Genomic DNA, 19,951 nt, shown 5'->3' on the forward strand with positions numbered 1-19,951 from the left:
TCTAGTGACTGCAGTTTGTTTCCCCCATCTCTTTCTAATGCGCTCTACCCGTCTCTCTCGCTAACTGTAAGTCAGCCTCATTTGAATAAGTTTAGTCATAATTTGTAAGCCGAGTTGATTTGACCCAAGAGGGAGGTTGGGGTTGAGATGAAGTTGCAAATGTAACGCGTTATTAACGTTCCATATTACAGTTGTCTTTGGGCCGTCTTCTTTTGGGCCATCATCCCCCCCTTATTACCCTATTCCCCCCTCCCTGTAAACTTTTTTTTTCTCAACTCATTTAATGACGCCACTAAATGGGCTTCATTATTTCGGTTTTTGTGTTTAATGCCTCGCTCTCTTTGTTTTTTTGGCCGGGTCGAGCTTGTTTTGAAATTGAAATTTTGTCATAAAGTCACTCCCCCACCAGGCCCTCCCTCCTCCAGCTACATACTACCAACCATTAGCCAGGCTAAAAAGAAAACTGAAAGATTTAACGCTACTTTTTGGGAGCTTCGGTGTAATTAATTAAGGCAACCTTTTTACATGGCCACATGAGCATAACTTTTTATTGAATATTAGCCACTGGCCGAAAACCAACCACTCCCCAAAAGAAAAACTAAAACAGTTAAAAGGCAGTTGGGGGGGTGTTGGTATGTATCTCATTAAGTGCGTCGCCTGCTGGCCAGCCATTAGGGGAATTCCAGTTGCGTTTCTGATGACAGAACCTCGGGGCTTACCTCACGTGATTTGATTCACGCAGCCATTGTCACACGTGTCCTGCGGTGTCCTGTCGCTCTCTATACCGCCGGCATGCCAGGCATTTTGTTCTTGAGCTTTCAAAGAAATTAAATAAAACGCTCTGCGTGTTTCTGGTACCACCACCCAACCACCCAACCACACAGCGTGTGGTCAAGTAATCTCTATGAATTCTTTTTATATTTTTGTCGCCAGGCGACTGCCCCCGGGCGAGTTAAATAAACAGTTCATTTGTTTTCATTTAATCGCAAGTTGGCTCTGCTTTGGTTTCTTTTTATTTTCTGTTTGGCTATTTGGGGGACTTTATCGCACTTGTTGGAGGCTTCTTCTGGCAGTGTTTTTTAATTGCCGCTGGGTGTGTTCGTTTGTTGTCTTTTGGCCCCGAAAAAATTTGCGTGGAAGTGCCGCCAATCAGAGAGACAACACCCACTGAATTAAAATTGCATAAATTAGCTCGCTTTCTTCGCGGAAAATTGTGTCTCTTTCAGCGAGTATGTTCTGGCAAGTTACTTGGCCATAAATTTTCACCTGCCCCAGAGTCATGCATATTTATGGCCACATCTGTCCGCGGCTTGCACTTCCAAACGGGAGCCGTTGGAAATTGAAAACTTTATGCATTTATTAGTTTGTCATAAAGCAGAACAACGGAAGGCCATCGTTGTGTCGGGTGTTTAGCATTTGGCATAAAAGGAGAGCCTTGTTAGCTTGCCAGCATATTAAGCCATAAAGTGTGGTTCTAGCTGCTATTGTTGGAGCTGCTTGCCAGGGAATAGCAATACCCACTCGGCACTCGGCCAGTTAATAAATCAAACCTGTTAATGATGTTTTTTGCCCTACGAGCCCACTTTTGACAACACAAAAAGGTGGCCAGCAAACCCACAATCTGGTGGTTGGTCCACGATGTTAGCCGAAATCGTAAAGGAACAGGGGCTACTGTCCCAGAGACTCTCTTTTCTTCTGCTGGCCTTTTTGGGGTTTACTACTTTTTGATTTGACTTCTATTTATAGCGATCCTAGCTCTTTTGTTTCTACGATCATCAGGCTTTTGTTTTATACACATTGGCATCTCCCCCGGTCCACCTCTCCTGTCCAACTTATTTATTTTTATTTTCATTTTCCAGAGACACACCACGTAGCACGTAGCAGGTTGGTACGTCTATGATTTAGTAGCCTGCTTATAACTGTTTCTGCCCCAGACTCTAAGCCAGACCAAGACCCGAACCCGGGCCCCTAAATTACGAACATCTTCTGTGGTCCAGGCCCGGCACACACTCATCTGGTTGTAATTTCCTGGAAATTTGTGCACACTTTGGTATTTCTGTGTGACATTGTCTCTGGAGCCCAAAAACAAAACAGAAACCCAAAACCGAAAACCCAAAAACTGAAACTGAAACCGAAACTGAACCTGTTTTTAGGGCCTGATTTGGCAGCCTCGTCGTTTTGGCCCGCTTGTCGTCTCGGCCCCTTAGTGTTAAGGGTCTAAAGGTCCAACTAACTGTTGCTGCTTGATTTGACATTTGGCGTCAGTGGGCCATAATTGTCTAGAATTTATGTGTTGTACCTTTTTCTCGTTAACTTGACTCGGAATCTGATTCTCGGAGGCCCTCCTCATCGAGTAAGAGATCCTGAGAATCAGGCTCAGAGTTTAATTAGTTGTTTGGATTAATAAAGTACAGATTTATGGACTGGTTAGGATAGTTAAGATCGCTGTTTGTTAAGACAATTACTGGTGAGCAAGACAAAAGACACATGGATGTGTGAGTAAATAGTTGTTTGTTATTGTTTCGCGGGTTATATCTTGAAATAAAAAATGAAAATGCTTCAAATAGTTACAAAACGAGAAATGAATTAAAATTCAACATAAAACTGAAGGTGAAAAGCATGCGCCTAGTATGAATAATTGGCACGAACAAGGGGATCAGCAGGAGGAGGTGGAGTAGGAAGGACCAGGAGGACGGGACTCAAAAGGGATCTTAAGGATGCATGCCTTAAATAAATGGCAAGCGCCTCATTTTGAGGCCACAGCTGTCAAAGCGCGGACAAAGGAACAATGCCTATATATGCCCGCTCTTCGGGGCTTAATCCAACCGATTTTTGACTCCAATTCCAATTCCAATACCGATCCTTAAGAGACCCAGTGTCCAGTGTCCAGTGTCCAGTGTCCGTACCCATATCAATTACTTAAAGCTCATTCACAACATTTTTTATTTTCACCTGACAAAAGCCCAAATGGCATCCAATCAATTCAATGGCCCTCGACTCGACTCACTCTGCGGTATCTGCGGTTGCTTCGGTGGCAACGAGCCACAAAAGCCACAACACATGTTCTTGCGCCCGAAAAACTTATCGCCAGCGATGCGATAAACGATAAATAAATACAGATACCCAGATCCACAGATACAGATGCAGACTCTGATACAGATACAGATACAGATACACTCGGAAGATTCTTCTCGAGGAGATGAAGGACGCGGACTAACGAAGTCAGACAATGTGTTGGTTGTTTTTTTTTTGTTTTTACTTTTTTGCTTTTTGGCCAACAAAGTCAACAAGAAAAAGATGCTGAAACTGTCGCCGGGCCAAGAAAATAAAATAAAATCTGCAAGCATTTTGTCAGGCGACTTCTCCCTCTTCACGTAATTTCTTTTATTTTTTGTTGCATTTTTGTCGTCAGTTTTTTTTTTATTTTTTGTTGCTGTCTGGCAAGATGCTTCCTCATTTGTTGCTGTTGCTGTTATACAGTCATGATTATATGGCTCATACGTGTACAAACTATACGAATCTATTTGCATTTGTGGGTGCAGCTGGTAAGCAAGGTGCGCTCTTTGTGTTGTAATAAACAATATAAAAACAATTGCATTTCTTTGAAGAGATGGTGCTTTGCGAAAGGTGCTTCAAGAGGGCATAGCTTTTGGTCCTTCGAGCTAGAGGTCTTTCGATCTATCTCTTGAGAGTGAAGAAAAGGTGCTTGCAGAAGGCCTTACACTTGGTTCTTTGATTTCTTCATCTATCTTTCAAAGGTACTTGAAGAGAGCTTAGCTTTTGGTCCTTCGAGATAAAGGATTTCCATCTAACTCAAAAAAGAGAAGCAAAGGTGCTTGAAGAGGGCCTAACACTTGGTCCTTTGAGCCATAGTATTCCCATCTATCTCTCAAGAGCAGAAAGAGCTGCTGAAAAGAGCCTCGCATTTGGTCCTTCGAGCCATTCAACTTCCCAACTACTCCCTATAAGCTATAAGCTGTTAACTAGCTAGCCCAAAGCTCTCTTACAATGAAATCCAATTGGCAATTTTCTGGTTTCCTTAACTGAATTCAACAATGTTGCCGCTGCCAGTGACTAATATTGCAGTAGCAACAACTAATTTTGTTGGTTTTGGGCCTTTGCCAGCTGGTTTTCTCGGTTCTGGCCAGTTCTGGCTTCTTGTTTCTGTATTTTTTGGGGGTTGTGGCTATATCAGACTGGCATACCGACTGGCCGACCGTCCGACCCTCACGCATATAGCCCAAGTGGCAGCTATAAAGATGTCGTTGTTGTTGCTGCTGCCGCTGCCGCTTGTTGTTGCTGTTGCTGACGGGCCATGCAAAAACGCAATGTTAAAGCAGGTGCAGCAGCCTGCAACTTCCGCAGCGAATGCGAATGAGTGTGTGTTGATATTGTGGTGTGGTGGGTCTTTTTCAAACAACAGCAGCAGAAGCAGCAACAACATGAAGTAATTAACAACCACAAACAGCAGAAAAAAGCAACAACATCATGAGGCAGTGGAGCAAAGCTCGCAAAGCGTTGACAATAGCATTGAAGTTGCTGCCGCAGTTGCAGTGCCAGTGGCAGCTTATTGTTGTTGCCCCGTTGTTGTCATTGTAATGTGCTGATTTCATGGCAAGCGAATACCCGGCGTATACGCAATGGAGTGGGGGGAGTCTCACTAAGAGGGGCAAGAGTGGCAAGAGTGGCAAGGGCCTTTCTGCATATTTTTACACAGCCAGTGGCAGTGGCAGTTGCAGTTGCAGCAGCAGCGGTTGAGGCAGGAAACATGCTCAAGTGGCGGGAATGTGGCCAGCATACTGCTCCCGAGCACATGTCAAGTGCTGGAGAATAAAAGTTTCCAACTGGAGGTGGAAGTGGAGTAGCGCTGGAGCAGGAGTTAAGTGATGATGAGACTCGGACTTCCCACGTGAGCGTGTGAATTAAAAAAAATAATAAAAAAAATAAATAAAAAGTAAGCGGGGGTGGCTGGAGGTTGGAGGTTTTGGGTTTTGTTTCTTTTTTCAAAATGATAACTACAAACTAAAGTGAAAACTAAACAATAAGTGCTTCAACTTGAGACTGTTTACATGAAGGTTTTTGACTTTTTCGATTATTTATCGATTAATTCGATAGCTTGTACAAATATTATTATATTAACTTCAACTGAAGTACTTGACAACCTCTCGATAAACAGTCTCATTTGCACACAACACTGACATAAACATAAACGATTTGGTTAATCGATCGACGACCAGTCATCGAACGACTGCCGACTGCCGATCGCCTATCGATAACAAGTAACAATGATTATTCACCCACACCGATATCGCATAATGTCTAGGATTTGTCTTGCTTACCAGCACTCGTCCTGGGTTTCGTCCTCACGGGCTTCACGTCCAAGCCGCTGCCGCTGGTGTTGTTGCTGCTCGCCCCACTGTGCCCGCCCAGCGAGGAGGCGCCACCGCCCACACCCCCGCTACCGCCGCTCATGCCACCCATGCCGGAGCCACCGCCCACCGAGCCACCCAGGCCGTGCATCGAGGCCGAGGACGAGCCGCTGTGGTGGTGCCCGCTATGGTGGTGGTGGTGGTGGTGCGCCTGGGCGGCCGCCATGCTGTGGCGCACCGAGCTTTGGAACATGTTGGCCGCCGCCACTGCCGCCGCCTGGTGGTGCGCCGCCGCATGGTGGTACGAGGCATAGCTGGAGCTGTCGTAGCCGCCGGAGCCACCGCCCCCGCCACTCGCCCCGCTACCATTGTTGGAGGCATAGTGGGCCTGCGCCGTCCCATCGAACAGTCCATTGGAGGACGTATTCGCGGATGCGGCGGCGGCGGCGGCAGCGGCTGCTGCTGCGGCGGACGAGGCGGAGTTGTTGCTGCTGGTGGTGTTGTTGCTGTTGCTGCTGCTCCCGCTGCTCTGTTGCTGCTGCTGCTGCTGTTGCTGCTGCTGCTGTTGGCTGCTGGTGGAGTTGGAGTTGGAGCTGGGATTAGAGCTAGTACCTTCGCGTTGTTTCGGCGCCGAGGACTGGGTGGGTCCGGTGCCGGAGGAGCCGCTGGCACTGCCGTTCTGGATCGAGGGCTTGATGTCCAGCGCACAGCTGGCGTCCGTCAGTGAGGTAGAGCCCGTGGCCTGTTGGTGCATGAAGGCGTTCATCACGGCCTTGTTGGAGGAGAGACAAGGATATAGATATATATTATATAATATTTTTTATATTTTTTTGACTTTAAATCTTTCTAATCTTAGCCTACTAACTTACCTGATATTCGGATGGACCGGTTTGTACGGAATCCGGCGTGGAGTCCTTGGGCGGCGTCGGCGGGAAGGGGAACGAGTGCTGGCCGGCCGCCGTCGTCTGATGGCCCTGGCCCATCTGGCCCAGCTTGTGCTCCACCTGGGGCTCCTGGGGGCAGGCGAACTGGCCCATGCTCCAGGCGCTGGCGGGCGGGAAGGACTTGTGCTCGCTGGTCAGCCAGGGACTCAGCGGGGTGTGAAAGTGGGGCCGGCATACCTGGGGCGTGGCATGGGTGGAGGGCATGCGGGATGCTGCAACAAGAAGCGATATAAAACGATTAAGAATTTAATAAAGTCTCGCATTAAATCAATTATGGCCAAAATTTATAACGAAGATTAACTGACTGGGCGACTGAGCGACTGGGCGACTGAGTTGCTGCTGCCACCAGAAGCGATCAAAATTCGTAATAAATGACGTGCTTTCTGCTTCAAAGTCCGAAGCCCAAGTCCGAGCCTCTACGGCTGCCGCGCAAATTTGCGGAAAAGCTGCGTTATAATTTATGAAACACCCGAGATAGAGCTCAGGGGAGAGTAGCATAAGCCGCCTCAGAACTTGCAACAAAAAAAACAAAAAGCAACTGACCACCACCGCCATTCGACGCTCGCGGCCTTCGGGCCAACTTTGCATATGGCCAAGACCATAGAGAATAAAAGGAGAGACTGGGACTTCTGCATTGTCATAAATTGTTTAATTTGTATCATAAACAATCGCGTTAAACTTTTGTCCCAAAGCTAAAAAGATCGATCAACGACTCGGCTCGGGCTGGCTCTGGCCGGCTCTGGCCGGCTTTTTGGCCGGCTTGGCTTAAAAGTGTAGCCTAAATGTCTGGCAGTGTATAATTTAGCAGACACCAAGTGAGATTTATGTGCGCCAATGCTGCCGGTTAATGCTGCTCTCCAAGATCGATCCCAGATCCCCAGATCCCAGATCCAGTGGATCGGACAGATACCCATATCCTACCAGCGGGTGGCAGGACGTCGTGGTACGTTGCAATTGTTTGGGGCGCACTTATTCTTATTATTATCATTAATATTGGTGGCTGCAGCAGCTCCCCAACTCGCTCGCAACTGGCAACTGGCAACTGGCCCTCGGGGCTTGTTTGTATGTGAAATTATTTTTGATTATGCAGCAGAGGTAGCAACAGCAGAGGGAGCCACAGCAGCCGCATCTCGGGATCAGTTCAAGCTGGTTTTGGCCAACAGTAGGTCAGTTCATTGCTCGCCAAGATGGATTAGGCCATAGACCATTGGCTTAAAGGACTTCTTATACTCTTTCTCTGTTTTTTGTTTAAAAACCTTCTCTTAAACCGACAAACAGAGTATCTAGAAGGTTGGGAAAGCCAAGTTAGAGAACAAGATCGATGCTTCGATCGCTGGCTGCGATAATATCCATTTGATTATCCTAATAACAGTGCTTTAGTGGCGATATTATATGTACGTGTCTCTGATTATAGAAATTAGTGGCTGCCGCATCGGAGCATCGGAGGTAGCAGGGTCTGAGACAGAAGAGACATCCCTCCTTCGGGAGGGACCTCCAATGCCTCAATCAAACGTGGTTATTGCTTTTCCCGATCTCTTGCCCAGACTTCACACTTTTGCGCCAACGACAACAAGATACTTTTGTATCTCAGTATAGTATATGAAGTCGTCATCTGAGTGTTGTGTAATTTCGGGGAGATCGGGCCAAATAATAGCATTGGTCATGCCAAATTACACACCGGGATGGCTGAGTCTTTCAGCCAGTTGCCAAATCAATGTCCGATGCGTTCTCTAATTGGCATCCCGAGTGCCGAGTGCCGATGGCCGATGGTGTGGCAGATACCAGATGCTGTTAATCGGCTCTGACTCACAACCAGGTATTTTTTTACTCGTTTTTTAAGACAATTCGCTAATAAATCAAGCCGAGAGTACACAGCAATTAAAGTTGCAAACTTGAAACAAAAAGAACGACATTTTTTTGTTGTTGTATGCAAAGCTCGTGCTGGCCCGGCTTTGTTATCTTGCCCTTGGTAGAAGTAGCTCGTCTCCAGGCCACAAAACACGAGCCAGAGCCAGAGTCAGTGCCAGAGTGCCAGAGTGCCAGAGCCTGGCTCTGACACGTTCTACACAAAGAAATAAAAACCCAAAGCCGAAAAACATTTTGAAGTTTTTGGGCCTGAGCTTGATTTCTTCAAACTGACAGATCAAAGCCCCCGAAAGCCGCCTCTCTCTTGGCGTTTTAAAAGCGTTTGACAGCGACGCTCGACGCTCGATGCTCTCTCTGTTGGCCCGGTCGGAAAGCCGGGCTTAAAGCGCCTTTTAATTGCAATCGAAGCTGACGCTTAACGACCACGACGACGTGAATGACATAATTAATGTGCCAGCTACGTAGGCAGAGAACCTGCCTGTCCTCCGGTGGACAGTGGCCACTTGGAGATGACATCCCGGCGCTGAATCAAAACTATTCCAAGTCCTCTTCAATTAGTTAAATGCATCAGCTGTCACTCTGGGAGGAGTTATCAGCTATCGGCCATCTATTCGAGAGCATCATTTGAATTCGAAAGGACAACAAAGGAGTAGAGCAGTGCTCTTCTGCTCTCTGGGAGGATAATGGAAAAAGGATACACTCATCGAGATAAGGAAGAGCTGCCAAAAAAAAAAGGATGGCTCTTTGGTAAATTAAATTCACACTCGGATTAGGGGTGCGAAGTAAAGGGGAGGGCGTTATCAATCGAGGGAAATCAAATCCGCAAATGAGGAGAAAAGCGGCAAGGACATCTCATCATCCGGCAAGCACTTTTCCAAGGAACTAAGTCAGCTTGAGAGCTCAGAGTTCAGCTGCTTCCTGCCAGCTAGTCAGCCATCCTGCCAGCCAACAATCAATCATCGGAATCCTGCAGCTTGAAGACCACTCTGACCCCTTGAAGGAACAATGTCTGCAGGCGGTGGCTTAATTTATAGCCAGAGCTACCCTCAAGAAACAAGGACTTTTCACCTGCTCAACGGGTGATGCGATGTGATGTTGCTGTTGTAGGCGCGTGGCTCCAAAATGCGGTCAAGTGTCTCTCGGCGACGCTGCTTACACCTGCTCCAAAATTGGAAATTGTTTAAAAAAAAAAAAAACCATGCAGCCAGCAGTGGCAGTGGCAACAGCCAGCAAGCGGGCCATAAACTATAACGGATTCCAGTTTTTGTTGCCACCACCGCTGAGCGGCAAGCGAGAGCTCAGCAGGTAGGTCAGTTTCAGCTCAAAGACACCTTGATAGTTGCAGTTGATGCAGAGAAAGAAAAGGGGGTTTAGTTAGAAGGGGAAATTAGTATAAAGATTAGGGATTTCTAAACTAATTTCCAAGATAAAGACAAGCCCTCCTTGGCAGCTATTCTTTGACTTGGATCTGGGAGACTCTTTCTGGACTAAGATATGTTTCAAGAAGTGTAGCTTAAAATTTAAAAAGTATCTCAATTTCTCTCCCTATACCTCAGTATACCTCTTTAAAGCTGAGATAATTTTGTGCGCTTGTTTGTTTTAATTATTTCTTTGCTTTTTCTGCAGTTGCGTGACTCCGACTGACTGACTGACTGACTGACTGGAAGACTGCCCCAAGGACTGACTGACTGACTGACAGACTGAGAGACTGACAGCCAGAGGCAGGCTGCATTATTAAGCGCAAACTGCACTGCCACCGCCATCTATATTATTAACACTTTATTTGCAACCCGCTGCCGGCCCGCTGCCGTGCCTCCTCTGCCTTCTGCGTTGCATGCCAGCTTATCATTAGTCATAAGTTGTCAATTGTATTTATGATAATGCGTTTAATAACTCAAGTAGCTGGAGTAGCTGGAGCAGCAGCCGCTTGTAAGTTATGCCACTTCATGTTGCACAACGCACTCGGTAGTGCCGGCAGAGAAATAATAAATATATACAATAATTCTTCGAGGAATGGCATTCTCTGGGCTATTAATTGCTTTATAATTGAAGTATTACCAGAGCTGGAGATGAGAGTGGAATGCCAAGCTTCCGACCCAAAAAAAAAAAAAAACCAAACAAAAACAAAGCCAGCTTGTTTGGGGCAACGTGTGAATTACGTGGCCCGGTGTCTTTTGCATACGTGCCACAATGCGGCTGCCACACAGCCAACACAGCAGAAAAAGTGGGAAAACATGTTGACAAGAAACCCAGCCCGAGAGCCCGGCCCGAGAAATGGGAGTCGGTCCCGGGGTCAGGTCGTAATGTTCGCCATTTTTGTGGCCATTTGCCGGTGGTTGTGTGGCAGTGCCACTAGCCGTGCCACTAGGGGTGGGTGAAACATGCTAATAATGCGGCTGCAGTTGGCATTTCGGTGGCACAAAAAGGCGCGTGCATTGAACTGGAATCCTTGCCACGCAATGCTGCAACTGCTGCAACTTATGCAAATGCAGTCTGTCACTCAAAAGGCTGACAGTTTCTTGACTTTTCTGGCTTCAGCTCCTGCTCCAACTAATGAGTGGACACTCCTGATCCGAATCCTGGGCCAGAAATACCTGCGGGCGCACTTATGACAGTTCGAAGCGTCAGCGAAATCATTAAAATTGACAAGTTTTTATAAGACAGAACCATTTTTGGTCACTCAAAGATCGCGCGAAGCCGATCGCCTGCCATGTTGCAAGTTCCAGCGGAGTGGGCCACAGATCAGGGACCCGGGAACAGAGCAGAGACCACCAGCAGGCGCTGTTTCACATGTCATAAATAAGAACGCGTTGACATTTATCACAACAAAGGGCCAAAAAACAAACAATGCCTCCTCGAAAGAGAAAAAAGAGCGCAACTTGGGGGAAAACGTTGCATAAATTCATAAGCCACCAGGCCCAGGCCCAGGCCCCACCAGGCCGCTCCAACCCGAACTTGAGAAATTCAATTGATGCGACCTCGACTCGGACTGTGAGTCTGTTTTGTAGCTTTGGACCTCCAACTCCGTCGCGGAGACTGCGACTCGGATTCGGATGGCATATTCGCATATTAATAAAATATTTTATTAAACACACGCGCCGCCAACAAAAGATGATGCCCCGATGCTAAAAATTATGCTAAACAGTTTCGCGGCTGCCCCCCAAAAAAGGCTGCAAACGAATCGAAAGTCGTGATGTTGCTTCCGAAGCTCCTTTCTTGAGGATCTCCTTCTTTTTTGCTTTTAAGGATTCTGCACGCGGATGGCCAACAAATTTTTGGCGGCGTCTCTTGCGACACATATTTCTGAAATCGCTTTGAAGTTCAAGAAATTCTACCAAGCTTTTTTTTTTAGTTTTTTATTAAACTGGTTTTATTTGAAAAAAAAACTCATCGAAGACAACGAACATTGACAAATGTTGATTAGAGAGGCGTCATTTGTTTCAAGAGCCATTACAGGTGGTCTCCGGCCACCAATTCTCGGTAAGATTGTTCTAGTTTGATAGTTGAACTCTCGGCCTCGGCCTGGGGTTTCGGGGCTTTCTGGGAAGCACTCTCCTCGAGCTAGGGAGTACAATGACTCTCCTGTCTGATTAATAATCCCCACTCGCCTGATTCGGGTGTCTGATTTAGTTCGCCGCCGAGATCAGGCCCGAAAGATCTTTGGAAATGTCGCAAAAGTCATTTGTAAACTTGACACTGCAATGGGAGGCACAAATACACGGTTGCACAAATGTATTAGCAACAATTTATCAGCAACTGCAGCGGCAACTGCCACACAGCACACAAATGTTGCCACCAGCGGGGGCAGCTGGCTAGCCAGGCAGTTGGCAGTTGGCAACAATGCGCTAATATTCAATATTGTAATTGCATTCACAAATCGTGAAGAGCTCGGCTGGAGAGACTGCATGGCTGCCTGGCTGCCTCACTGCCAGTGGCAGTTGCAGTTTCAGTTGCAGCAGCAACATGTTGCTCTGTTCCTCCTGTTGCTGCTGTAAAATTAATGAATGCAGCTTTGTATGGTTGTACCCCCTTTGGGATAAAAGAGGGGGAGTGTATATATTGACCGCTCGCTGTGTTAGACAAATCACAACAACAGCAGCAACAGCAGCAACAACATAAGAAACAGCAACATGTTGCCGCCGTGCCAGATGCGTAAGCTTTTGTCCGCTGCTGTTGGAATAAATCGCCGTGGAGCTGCTTTCTGATTTAACAAATTAATAACGAGGCCCGGTAGCTGGCTTATTGATGATGCCCCACCGCCAGAGATTCGCGAATAAATATACATACCTCTGATATTGTTTGTACGGAACAAGTTCCTGGAAACGGCGGCTGACAAATGACAGGCCTGGACTGAACTGCCGAGACGGCCGAGAAGACTTCCGGCCCAGTTCGCCAGAAGCAAGCGGCAGGCGGCAAGCACTTCAAAGGAGGCGAGTCAGTGTCGCCATCTTGGCCAGATTGATGCAACACGGCAACAAGCGACATTGATAGTGATTGAAGGACAGCTGTTCACACTAGGCGAACCAGGTAACTATCCAGGTAACTGGCCAGCTAACTGGCAACTTGCAACTTGCAACTGGCAACTGGCAACCCGGCGAACGTCAAATTAGAATGCGAAACGTGTTGCCAATGGGAATGTTGCTTCGCTGCCACTGTCCAGCAATGGACAATGGACATTTTGGCGGCACCTTTGCCTCAGCGAATGCATGCAAAGCAGCAACACTGCAACATCGAACCAGCAACAGTGCAACAGCACGAGTGCAACAGCAAAGCAAAGACTTCTAGTGGAGTGCAAATTAATTGAAGCATCCCGGGCGAAGCAATGTCAACGACATCACGTGTTGCATGTTGCACATTTTGGCGTAGGCTGATGGGCCTGGCCATGCCCCAGCACATTCTTATAATTATGTCATTTAATTAAGCAAAGACAGCTCGCATTGCCACGACTAATTAAAACATCGCGCCAGCAGAAGCAGCAGCAGAAGAAGCTACTGCAACATGTGGCAATGTGCTACGCGGGCGGTTGGTTTGTTGGTTGGTTGAATGAATGACCGGCCACTGTCGATGCAACGATGAGGCACAACGGCGCTTCAACTCTGCCGCTCAATGGATCGTACGATGTAAGGAATGCTTCCCGGAATTTGGGTCACAATTAATGTGCCACGATTCGTACGAGAGACTCTAATCAAAGAAAATTGAAAGCTGGAACTTGGAGGCCCTCGTCAAGGATATCAATCATACGCAGCGGTGGCCCAGCTGTTCAATCTCAATACCATAACTCACCTTTATAGGCCATCCACTCGCTTACACACAGTTCGCTGAAAAGCAGCGCACCGGGATTAAGATTTGCCGCCGAGATTCAGTCCGGCCAGCCACGGCACGCTATGGTGGACACACACTCCTGCTCTCTCCTATGTGGCAGTCACTAAATTGCAACAACAACTATTACGGCCCAACCCCAGCCAACTGGCCAACTGGGCAACTGGGCAACTAGGCATATTCCTTGTTGCTGGTGTTGCTGGCAGTTTCTTGGAAATTTCAACTTGTGCGCTTTCGGGCTCAGGCCGCATGAAAATTTATGAGCGGGCAGCGCTTCAAGTGCAACACCTGGTAGCCTGGTAGCTGGCAGCCTGCAAGCTTTTCAACTCAAAGTCAAAGGGAACAAAGGCCTGGGCTAGTCAGGAGTTTGGATTCTGGCCAAGAGTCTGGCCCTCAATGCGCCCGCATATCCTTTCTTGCGACTGTGCGTGACATTTGCGTTAAGTGGCCTGTGGGAATAGGCTTATTTTATTTTATTTTTTAACATTTTTTTTGTTTTTTGTCAAAAATTATGAGCTGAGAGAGGCAGGGCAGCCAAAAGTTTTCATTCGCCCGATCATGCCTACCAGATAAGCCCAAAAAGTTGCAAACAACAAATGAAAATGCACGACACACACAAATTTTGTCTAAAAGTTCGCCCTGTCTCTATCGGGGGGATCTGTATCTCTCGCTCTGCACTGCGTGCGAGTGCAATGGCAATAGAGGGTCTATAGAGAGTCTATCCCATAGATCATATAGACTCTATGGTTCCAATTGCAGATATATACCGAACCATACTATATAATCCAATACCCCTCTACACCATGCCGTACTATCGCATTATACACTTGTGAGTTAAATATTCAAGCACTCTGCTGTGGTAATTAAAAATAAATTTTATGCTCGAGCTTTGGCAGTCGGACGGAGCAAAAAAATAACAAAAAAATAAACAAATAATCAACAAGATTTATGAGACGACGCATTCTGGTTGCTCTTTGGGCCTTCAGATACTTGATTTTTGAAACAAAAATGGGTATACTCTTTCGGATAAAGGGTATAATCATGTTGCAAACATGTATTGACATGTCTAAACATGTTCAAAAAAAAACAAGAGAGCCAGGCAAGTTAAAAAATAAATATAAAAAATAAATAAATTTAAACAAACACACATACTGTGTACCAGAGTCGAACCGAGTCACGCGGCAGACAAAAGTTATTGCCAAAAAATTTCGGCATGTTTGCTTTTGAAATTTAAATTTGGCAGTTTTTGTTGGCGTTTCTGGCTCTTTATGGCTTTGGCTATAATAAAAATCAGTTAGTGAGTGTGTTGGCCATTAAACTGCATTTGCTTGGTGAGTTTAGACTCGGAGTGCCGCCCTAGTTGCTTAATTCGCGACTAATGACAGCCACTAAACTAAGCTCGGGGGCCGGCCACTCATAATTGACAACTAAATTGGTAGTATTCTGGTAGCATGGTACTCCCCCTCTATATCGAACCATTTAAGCCCTCTCGAGATCTGACATATGCAGACTAATGAATTTTAAAATCAACGCTCGCCACAGGTGCTCGCCGGCGCGACGCTTCGGTCGTTATGGATGCGAATGCCACTCTTTCGAATCAAATCGAGTATCGAATCCGAGTATCTAGATGCCACATCCACTCCCCATCCAGACAAACTGTCTGTCAAATGTTGAGCGGGATTTGAATCCCAACTGAGGAATGAGGACTGGGGACTGGGTCCCGAGTGCATGAATGAATTACGGCGGGAATCAAATCAAGCATCAATAAAGTCGGCATATGAATAACATGAATTAAACATAAATGCAAAGGGTATGGAGTGCACAGCATACAGTTTTGTGGCAAGAAGGCTGAGACTGATCCATTCAAGCTGATTGATCACTTTGCAGTTGCACAGCCTCACTTAGCGAGACATTCCAGCGGATAAAGAGCCTGCCTCTTAGGGGGCTTTAGAGGGGGAGGGCTACAGGCTACATATAAATTTTAAATTAAAATTTTGCACACTCGAAGAGCAGGAAATAAATTCAGCCACCATGCCGCATCGATGCATGTCACGTTTGGGTGTTCGTTGCGTTTTACGTGGAACTGTCAAAATGCAAACCAAAAAAAACCAAAAAAAAATAATACAAAAATGACAAAAAAAGCGGCAACAATGGGCCTGGCAATGGTAAGTGGCAAGTGAAAATGGTTTGGGGCATCAACTGTCAAAACTGACAGCAGAGAGTCACAGTCGCAGCGAGCTGGCTCTGACTCTTAGCCCGGCCAGCAACGGTGGCTCAAATTGAAAATTAACTTAGCGGAACTGGAAATTTTTTTCAGTTTTTTTTATTTTTCATTTTTGGAGGCGTGTGAACCTCGCACTGGCACTGGCCTTTTGGCAAAAAAAAAACAAAAAAATAAATAATAATAATGTCATCTGGTGGGTTTTTCCACTAATGAGCCGAGATCATTTTCTTTTCTTTCAGCCATTAAGAGGAAAGTGAAACGAAGAATAGTTCTCAGAGATAATAGAGTTATAAGAAATATGAAAACTTTGTTCCAAAAACTCTAGACTCTGGAGTCTAAAATGAGAACTCCCCTTAAGTAGCTAGTTATTATTAAGGCTTTATCTTCCTCCTTAATTCTATGTTTTAAGGATAAAATCAGGCTGCAGGACAACAGCTCCTCTGATTTCTATCAGGACTGGGACTAGGACTAGGACTCCCTCCCCTTCAGGCCGGCCAACAGGAAACGCTCACTCAGCAACACAAAAAAGGCGCGAAGCAATCGATTTGTGGGTGGTAGCAGTCGTCCCCACCCCACTCTCCCACCCACACTCCCTAGCACCACTGTGGTGCGGGAAACTATCCCCCACCAACTGCCAACCCCCCGCCAAAATACATTCATTAAAAACGCATTAGAAATGACATTAGAACAAATGTCCAGGAAGGAATAAAATGGGAAAAAGATGGAAGAAATTACTCGAAAAAAAAGCATAAATCGAAAATGCCAAGACTGAAACTCTCTGAAACTTTTTTCTACAAAGTATTTGGGGGTTCTGATCAGGAATATATATGATTTTAAATTATATATCATACTATAACTGAGAACTCAGATAATCCTGTTTAATGTTTATCCAAGATAAGATATTGTGTATAAATCGAAAAGGTTTCAAGACTGAACCTTGGTTCTACTAAATAATTGGGGTTTCTAAACTATATCAAACTATATCAGATAACTATATCAGATATCAGATATATATCATACTGTAGCTTATAAGATATTGTCTATCCAAGAAATTAATTGAAAATATTATAAATCGAAATATATAATTTATTCCCCTTTTTTTTACGCGCGAAACTCTCTGAAACTTTCCCCTACACATTATTTGGGGGTTTGAATCAGAACTATATCAGATATATAGTCATATCATAGCTTAAAAGTCAGATAAACCTACTTAGTGATATAAAATATATGTTTCAGACCATAACTATATCAGATTATATCATACTATATCTTGAATCTATAGCTTATAACTTGAAACATATATTTTTGTCTCTAAAACATCTTCAAGATACAATATCTCCAAAATAAGATGTTTAAACCAAACAAAATACGATTATAAACAAATACTCACTGTGCTGATGATAACTGGGATAGTAGCGCCGGTGGTGTCCGTTGCTCTCGAGGGCGTAGAAGGCGCTCATGTCGCTGGTGTCCAGGCCGGAGCCGCCGCCGCCGCCTAGGGCCGCCCCCACACTGCTGCCCGCCGAACTGGCGCCGCTGGAGAGGCTGTGATGGCTGTGGGCCAGGCTGCTGCCGGCGGATCCGAGGCCGTTGGACTGGCCGATCGGTGAGACGCCACCCCCATTGCCGCCGGAGTTGGCTCCACCGCCGCCGCCGCCTCCAAGACGCGGACTATCGTACCAGCTGCGAGCGGCAGCCTCCGCGGTTGAGGTCATATCCATTTCGAGTATAATTTTGAAAGCTTTTCTGTGCTACCGTGGGGGAGGACGAAGGTAGTATCTCTTCTTCTATATCTCTCTCTCTGTCTCTGTCTCTTCTCAGTATCTCTTCTTCTCTTAGTGGCAACAATGCATTTTAGCCACAAAATAATTGGCCTTTTCTCTCCACCTCTTTTTTTTTCCCTCTTTAGACCTCTGTAAGTTAAGAAATTTCTTTTTTAAAGTTGTGGTGTTGGTGTTGGTGGTCTTTGCTTCTTCTTCTTCTTATTTGGTTGATAAGATTCTAACGGTAGCCGGGCCGTTATCACTCTCTCTCCCCTATCGCCCAGCTATGGCTGTTTATGGCCATGGCTTTGAGTTTTATGGGTACAGTTATACAGGATAACCAGTAGTGAGTTGATTTACGATCGTCATTGCTTTGGACTTTTGGATTTTTGACTTGAAAAGTGTCTAATATTTTGGCGGAAAAAAATTAATTATATTTTGTTATTCGGAAAGTGATTGATGGACAAGGTAGTGCCCCTGGGGATCTAATAAACATGTCTTTGAAACAAAAACAGCAGCAATTGCATTCCAGGATTGTCAAAATGTTTACACAAATCTCATAAACAGACAAAAGGACGCTACAAAAGGACTCTACGGGAGATGACAAAGGACTGAGGCGCCTGAGAATCTGTATCTCTGAGATACTTTGTGTGGGAAGGTGCTATTAGGTGTCACCTGTGTGGTCCCAATTAGAGTCTTTTTTAAGACTTCCTATCTAGTCTCTTGATTTAAACAGGTAGCCACATTTTTTTGGGGAATTGGGGAATTATTTTTCCCCGGGAGGAGGCTTTATCAGCAATAGATAGCGTTTAGAGACCCGCGCGTGTGTGCACTGCACTCGTTGATTTCTTTTTTTTTCGAAATAAATAAAAATTAGATTACTATCTGAGGAGAGTTCACTTTCGAGTTTCGACTACCACCTTCTATTTGCTTAGAAAACAGAAACCCAAAAAATTAATAATACAACTCGGACCGGGGGACTACAGTATCTTAGAGGTACTCCTCCTATCCGCCAGATGTCTATCGTTCAATTGACAATTGCGCTGCAGAAAGGCGATAAGGCAACATAATTTGTTACCTCCCGAAGGTGGAAGGAAAACAAACAAATATCAGAGTCACACTCAGAGCCAGAGAGTTCGAAACTCAATCAATTTATCTGTATCTGTATCGGCAGCAGTGCGCGGCAGTGGCGATAACTGCAATCGGACTACTTTTCATTAAAAATGTCTTTGTTATTTTTTTTTTTCGGGTATTCTTGTTGTTGCTTCTTAGTTGATAGCAATAAATTGATAAGCGCAAGTGCCAGATTTTTCAATGCTTGTGTCAGCATGGGTTTTTCTTTATTTTTTATTTATTTTTTTTTTTTAATAAAGTTCCAAAAAGCTGATCGCTTGATAAGGACGTTGAGAGGATGACGAGGCCAGGCTATCGTAGAAATTTATTTTCCAATTTTGTTTATAATTTTTTTTTTTTGCATATTTTTGTTTCTTTTTTTGCACTTGATCTTACATTTTTTGTAGCACACTTATTAGTCACACTATTTTGTTTCTTTTGTGGTTTTCAAACACTGGGTTTTAAGCTTCGAGTTTTTGCCGACGCGTTTCGAGCTTTCTTCTTGTTTTGGAATAGATGGTTTCTTGCATGGAGGAGTTTCCAACCGCCGCGATACGAATTTCGAAAGACGCAACGCAAACGCTGGCGCAGCAGAAACACGTTAAAACGACGAGCGACGAGCGCGGCACACGTTGAAGCACGTTGAAAGTTGAAATCGGTTTGTAAACCCGGTTGGTACATGCGTTCCCCGGTTGGTACATGCCCCGCCGTTTCGCTCACGAGAGCACGTTCGGCTCGCCTCTCGGTGAGCACACGAACGCCTCACAAACAGGAAATTGTTGGCCCGAAGAGAGTAGCCAAGTGAGAGAGGGGGTAGAACCCGTTTTTACCGAGGGCCGGCCTTCGTGAGAGTGTGAGTGGCATATACAAGATGGTCGCACCGTCAAGCAGTTGAAGCTTGCGCTAGAGCAAGATAGCTGGCTTCCGGAACAATATGCTTGTCACTCTTTCGCTTTGAGAGCGGGGCGTGTTTTTTTGCAGGTAACCGGTTGTTGTTCGTGTGCGTTGCAGTTGCATATTTGTTGTGTCTGTGTATGGGTGTGTGTGTGTGTGTATAGGTTGTTTTTGTTGGCCCCGTCGGCGCTCGTCATGCTCGAGTGCATCGTTCAATAATTTCTCTGCGGCACGCCTCTCTGCACTTGGCATGGTGCCTACACACACACACACACACATACAGATACAGCTACAGATAGAGTGGGTTATCCTGCGTTTTGGTTGTCTGTTCGCTCCGCTCTTGGCCGCTTTTCCTTTCCCTGCTGCCCATCCTGCCCCTCTCTCTCTCTCTGTCTCGGTTGGAAGTCCCCCGCCCCCTGTCAAGCAGTGACAACAATCATCGATCGTTCCGTTTGTGAT

General features: G+C 45.8%; 1 protein-coding gene across 2 annotated transcripts in view; it reads right to left on the bottom strand.

Moving 5' to 3' along the window:
• LOC6498967 (GATA-binding factor C) overlaps positions 1–19,360 on the bottom strand; it is a 32,768-nt gene extending 13,408 nt beyond the window's left edge. The window contains exons 1-4 of one of the 2 annotated variants that reach the window (XM_001955557.4): positions 18,995–19,360; positions 17,113–17,635; positions 6,239–6,525; positions 5,340–6,141 (exon numbers count right to left, since the gene is read on the bottom strand). In XM_001955557.4, coding sequence (XP_001955593.3) covers positions 5,340–6,141; positions 6,239–6,525; positions 17,113–17,443 — 1,420 coding nt within the window. In that variant the 5' untranslated portion in view covers positions 17,444–17,635; positions 18,995–19,360. The remainder of the gene's footprint in view (positions 1–5,339; positions 6,142–6,238; positions 6,526–17,112; positions 17,636–18,994) is intronic. The other variant, XM_032456202.2, reaches the window with a different exon arrangement.
• Positions 19,361–19,951: the final 591 nt, after the last annotated feature.

The sequence above is a fragment of the Drosophila ananassae genome, chromosome 2L, assembly GCF_017639315.1.
Source record: "Drosophila ananassae strain 14024-0371.13 chromosome 2L, ASM1763931v2, whole genome shotgun sequence".
Classification (NCBI taxonomy): Eukaryota; Metazoa; Arthropoda; class Insecta; order Diptera; family Drosophilidae; genus Drosophila; species Drosophila ananassae.